The 4,650-nt window shown below is 35.9% G+C and overlaps 1 protein-coding gene across 4 annotated transcripts in view; it reads right to left on the bottom strand.

The window, feature by feature from the left end:
* LOC104698913 (putative receptor-like protein kinase At3g46340) overlaps positions 354-4,650 on the bottom strand; it is a 10,125-nt gene continuing 5,828 nt past the window's right edge. The window contains exons 2-13 of one of the 4 annotated variants that reach the window (XM_019246512.1): positions 3,738-4,283; positions 3,167-3,642; positions 2,933-3,077; positions 2,765-2,836; positions 2,619-2,690; positions 2,461-2,538; positions 2,189-2,352; positions 1,843-2,093; positions 1,602-1,728; positions 1,449-1,514; positions 1,008-1,197; positions 354-848 (exon numbers count right to left, since the gene is read on the bottom strand). In XM_019246512.1, coding sequence (XP_019102057.1) covers positions 440-848; positions 1,008-1,197; positions 1,449-1,514; positions 1,602-1,728; positions 1,843-2,093; positions 2,189-2,352; positions 2,461-2,538; positions 2,619-2,690; positions 2,765-2,836; positions 2,933-3,077; positions 3,167-3,642; positions 3,738-4,283 — 2,596 coding nt within the window. In that variant the 3' untranslated portion in view covers positions 354-439. Of the gene's footprint in view, positions 849-1,007; positions 1,198-1,448; positions 1,515-1,601; positions 1,729-1,842; positions 2,094-2,188; positions 2,353-2,460; positions 2,539-2,618; positions 2,691-2,764; positions 2,837-2,932; positions 3,078-3,166; positions 3,643-3,737; positions 4,284-4,650 lie in introns of those variants that run through there. The other 3 variants (XM_019246514.1, XM_019246513.1, XM_019246515.1) reach the window with 3 other exon arrangements.

Genomic DNA, 4,650 nt, shown 5'->3' with positions numbered 1-4,650 from the left:
GGTTAAAAAAATGTCAACCACTAGAGAATGATTTCGTTGTATTGCACACAACTCCTGAAGATTATTAATTAAAACTTGAAATCATTGTCGGCTTTCTGCCCTTTACGATGTGTGCGAACACTTTTCTTTTTTGTGATGTTCAAGGGAATCATATTTTTTTCCCTTTGCTTAGTCATACACAAAACCATACATACAATTTGCTATTGACTCTGATTTCGTAATGATCATATTGTTAATGATTGTGGAAGATAAACTACTCAAATTCCAAACAACAAAAAAAATCAAATACAAAACCAAAGGAGTGGTGCATTTATCATCTCTTGTTTAGTAATGAAATTATGATGTCTGAAAAAAACAAAATTAAGCACTCCGATCCAAACCAAATAACAATACCACAAGCACAAATATATCAATGCAAGAAAGGTGTCTACGCAAAATACTATCTTGCACTAGGGACCACCTCAGTATCAAAGTTTGAACTTTGTTCGAGGGAACTATTAGAATTCATGTCGTGGTCCATACATTGCATCGGTTTTTCAGAAGAGATGCATTCTTTTAGATCGGTAACAACGTGTGACATGTTTGGTCGATGTTCTGAAGAAGGGTTTGCGCATGACATAGCCAATTCAAGAGCTCTCCAAACTGAACGAGAGTTGTATTCACCGTGAAGGTTAGGATCAACAATCTTAGCGACATCTCCTCCCTTAAGCACAAGTGCCACCCATTCTGTAATGTGAGCCTTTTCGCGTCCTTGGTCAATCACATTTTGGTTTGTGATAATCTCTAGTAATAAAATACCGAAACTGTAGACATCGCTCATCTCAGCCAACCGACATGTTCTATAATATCTGGAAAACAAAGAGATAAAGTAACCGACATGTTCTATAATATCTGGAAAACAAAGAGATAAAGTAGGATTTATATGTATACAAATATAAACGATGAAGATAAATGGAGACCTAAATTACAAATTATATATATCAAGGGAGTGAACTAATGGTACTTACTCGGGATCAAGATATCCAAGAGTACCAGCAACAACTGTCGAAGCTTGTGATTCTTCTCCGATTTGGAACGATCTTGAAAGCCCAAAATCAGCAATTTTGGCCATGAACTGATCGTCCAGCAGTATATTGGTACTTTTGACATCTCTATGCACTATCGATGGTCGACATCCATAATGTAAGTATTCCAATCCTATGTAGGAGACTCATTCATGTTAGCTGATGATGTCAGAAATTCGAGAGAGTAAAATTTGGTGGGAAATAATTTAAGTGTATAACAAATGTAAGTTGTGGATGCAATTACTTTATTATAAAAAGTTTATATAGATTCAATGTTTTAACTTATATTATGATGTATATACATATATGTATGTCGATATATTATTAATTAGTAGTAACAAGTAGTAGTGGGTATAAATGAAACTGTTTTCAGTTAGTACGAACCTAGCGCAGCATCGACAGCTATTCTTAGTCTAGTACTCCATTTCAGAACAGAGTTACCATGTTTTCCTGTATTATGTTGTCAAAATTAGTCGTCGTATATTTACAAATATATGTGTATATATGTATATATATATATATATATACATCTTTCACCTGACAAATGATCTTTTAAGTCTCCATTAGACATGCATTCGTAGATTAGAGCCAAGTGATCTCTTTCATCACAATATCCAACTAGGCTCACCAAGTTTATGTGGTGAACTCTTAGAAGAAGTTCGACCTACAAACAAACAATGACAAAACATATTGGTTTCACATCATGCTAAATATATAGATCATAATTGTTTTGTTTCTTTTTGTGCAATTTTCAAATACGATATGTGGCAAATCATACCTCTGCCTTAAAGTGTTTATAGCCCTGTGATGATGATTTTGAGAGTACTTTAACCGCTACCTGCTCTGAACCATTTAAATTACCATAATACACGGTTCCGAAACCTCCTTCACCTAAGGTTTTTTGGAATTTTTTTGTCATTTCCACAACTTCAGAATAAGTAAATCTTCTCCTCTTTGTCTCGATTGATTCTTCGGATATACTAGTTGACGTAATACCTATTTGTGGCATAACAAGAAAAGGGAATAGATATACAATAGATATAGAGAAAAATTTAGTAAAACAACAATATCAGTGACACTTTATAATCATATAGTTTGGTGATTAATTTTGGTTTCTTTGCAAATACCTAAACTTGATCGCTTTCCATTTCTGAACAGAAAAATGAGAATCATTACCACTGCAATGACCACAACCGCAGAAACAGATAATGCAACAGCCATTATTGGAAATTTCTTTTTTGGGAGACATGAACTGGATAAACACTTATTATCATCATCTCCATCAACACTACAAAAAGAATATATCGATCTTTGTGAATATTTTGAATAAAAAGCCTTGTCCGACACATAACCAAGGGATCTTATGAAAATCTGCGTGGATGAATTTCCTTCTTACAATAATTTTAGTCCTTTCTTTTCTCTATCAAGTAGAGCCTTTGGAATTGAACCAGTCAGTTTGTTCTTCCTCAAGTCTCTGTAAAAACCAGATAAATCTTCGTCCTTAAGTCAAGATGATCCGTTAGAAAAAGCACCAAAACATGTCAGGAAACTTACATGAACAGCAACGGTTTCATGTTAGCTAGAAATTCCGGCACTACTCCTGTCAAATTGTTATTTGACAAGTCCCTGAAGTTTGTAAGAAATCAATGAAAAAAGTCGCGGACGTGTATAATGTTTTTTCCTCAAATGATCATACTTACAGCCTTTGGAGATTGGTTAGATTTTGAATTCCAGTTGCTATGGTTCCTGTTAACCCACTTGAAGACAAGTTTCTGTTTATAAGTCCAAACAAGAAAAAAATTAACAAGTGTAGTTAGGAAAAGTTTAAAGTCTAAAGGGGGTTGTGTTATGGAGGTCTCACAACTCACAAGGAAGTGATTTTTGGTGGGCTAGACACATCTGTGTCGTTGCATCTTAGGCCATCCCACAAAAACTGTCGTGGGACGCATGGATCTCCTTGCCATGAAATTCTACTTAATCTGTGGGTGTCTTTGATGTTTGTTATAGCAATCACTGTCATAAAACTTTTCGACTTACATGTTGGATTTAGCATATAAAATGTTTTGAGTATTTCGTAAAGACCAAAAAAAAAAAACAAGTACCATCATCATCGTTTGTTTCAGACTGCGGAAAATTGATCACTGTGAAAACTTCAATGGCATTAAGAAGAGGCGGAAGAGTTGAGTTCTGAGTTCTTTGAAGCTCTAATAAGCATTTCCCTACTTCACAAAGAGATGGTGACGGGTTGAACATAGTGATGGCGTGAAGATATTCAGGGCTCAAAGGGCTGTAAATAACTATTCCGTTCCACAAAATGCTGAACTCTCTAGTCTGGTTGGCCTCTAAGGCTTGAACCTCAGAGAAGTGAAAGTTGAAGTAAAGTTCATCATTAGGGAACTCAAGATTCTCCGTAAAACTCATTGGAGCACTAGTATTCACAGGTATTGCGGCGGTCATGAGCACATCCTGCGGCACAAGATAACCATTGGAGTTGTTCACTTTGAGATTGGTAGAAATTTGCTTCCATTCCGTCTCAAAGTGTGGAACCCATATTCGATCGTAGAAATCATTTGGGTACCTGGGCTTCCCAAACTCTTGTATTATCAACAATGGCCTACGGAAATGAGTAAAAGAAAAAAAAAAGCCTCAATATCAATTTAAACGGTGACGTACCTTATAACTTTTGTTGATTCACTTAGAACTGCCCTCAATATCGACTTCAAAGAACCTGATCTTGTGTTGTAAGTGTCATTCGGTAGAGACCTTAGTTCCAAGGCCGATATGATTGGCGTTGATGTGCCCGTCTTTATAAGACACACATCTAAAGAGTTTGACTTTGGTATATGAATAATCTCCTTCCATGTATCACCATTTACATGCTTCCCCAAATCTATTGTTACCCAGAAATTAGGGCCTATGTACAAATCAAATCTAGGAGAAACGTTTTGACCATCGTAATTTCCATAGTTACTTGTGACCCTAATCAAATATTTTGTTTCTTGGTGCACGCTAAGATTATAACAATTTCGTATTCCGTCTGGAAAGTATCTCAGCGTTGTCCGTGACTTTGGGTACTTCCACGCCACACTGGCATCAATTTTACCAATCTTTCCACTTCGGATGAAGCTTGAATCTGATGAGAACTGTAATCCAGTTTCCAGCTCAATATAAGGAGACAGTTCATTCGGGGATAACCCGCAATCTAAACTGATGAACCCTGTTTAAAGTGATAAAAAGGGTTAATGGTAATTAACAGATGGTTAGGGTCACATATTTTCAGAACTGATGGTATCTAACCTCCTAAGTAGTGGTTTACAAATATGTTTTTTCAGTTTCTTCTCTTCTATCTCAAAATGAGAAAGAAAGATGCCATGAAATTAGGTCTGGGAATAATATCAGGATCCAAAGATCTGATTCAGTCTAAATCTAAATCCAACATTTTAAAACATCTGAACGGTTCCTAAACTTCAAAATCGGGTCCTGATCCGTATCTGAATCTGGACAGGTGCTCGAACATACCCAAAGACCAAAATATACATGTACATACTAATAATATGTTAGTAATAGCCTAACAGAATAGTATGGG

Source organism: Camelina sativa, chromosome 6 (assembly GCF_000633955.1).
Source record: "Camelina sativa cultivar DH55 chromosome 6, Cs, whole genome shotgun sequence".
Lineage (NCBI taxonomy): Eukaryota > Viridiplantae > Streptophyta > Magnoliopsida > Brassicales > Brassicaceae > Camelina > Camelina sativa.
Note: the sequence above shows the minus strand (reverse complement) of the source record. Positions and strands in the feature narration are given on the sequence as shown.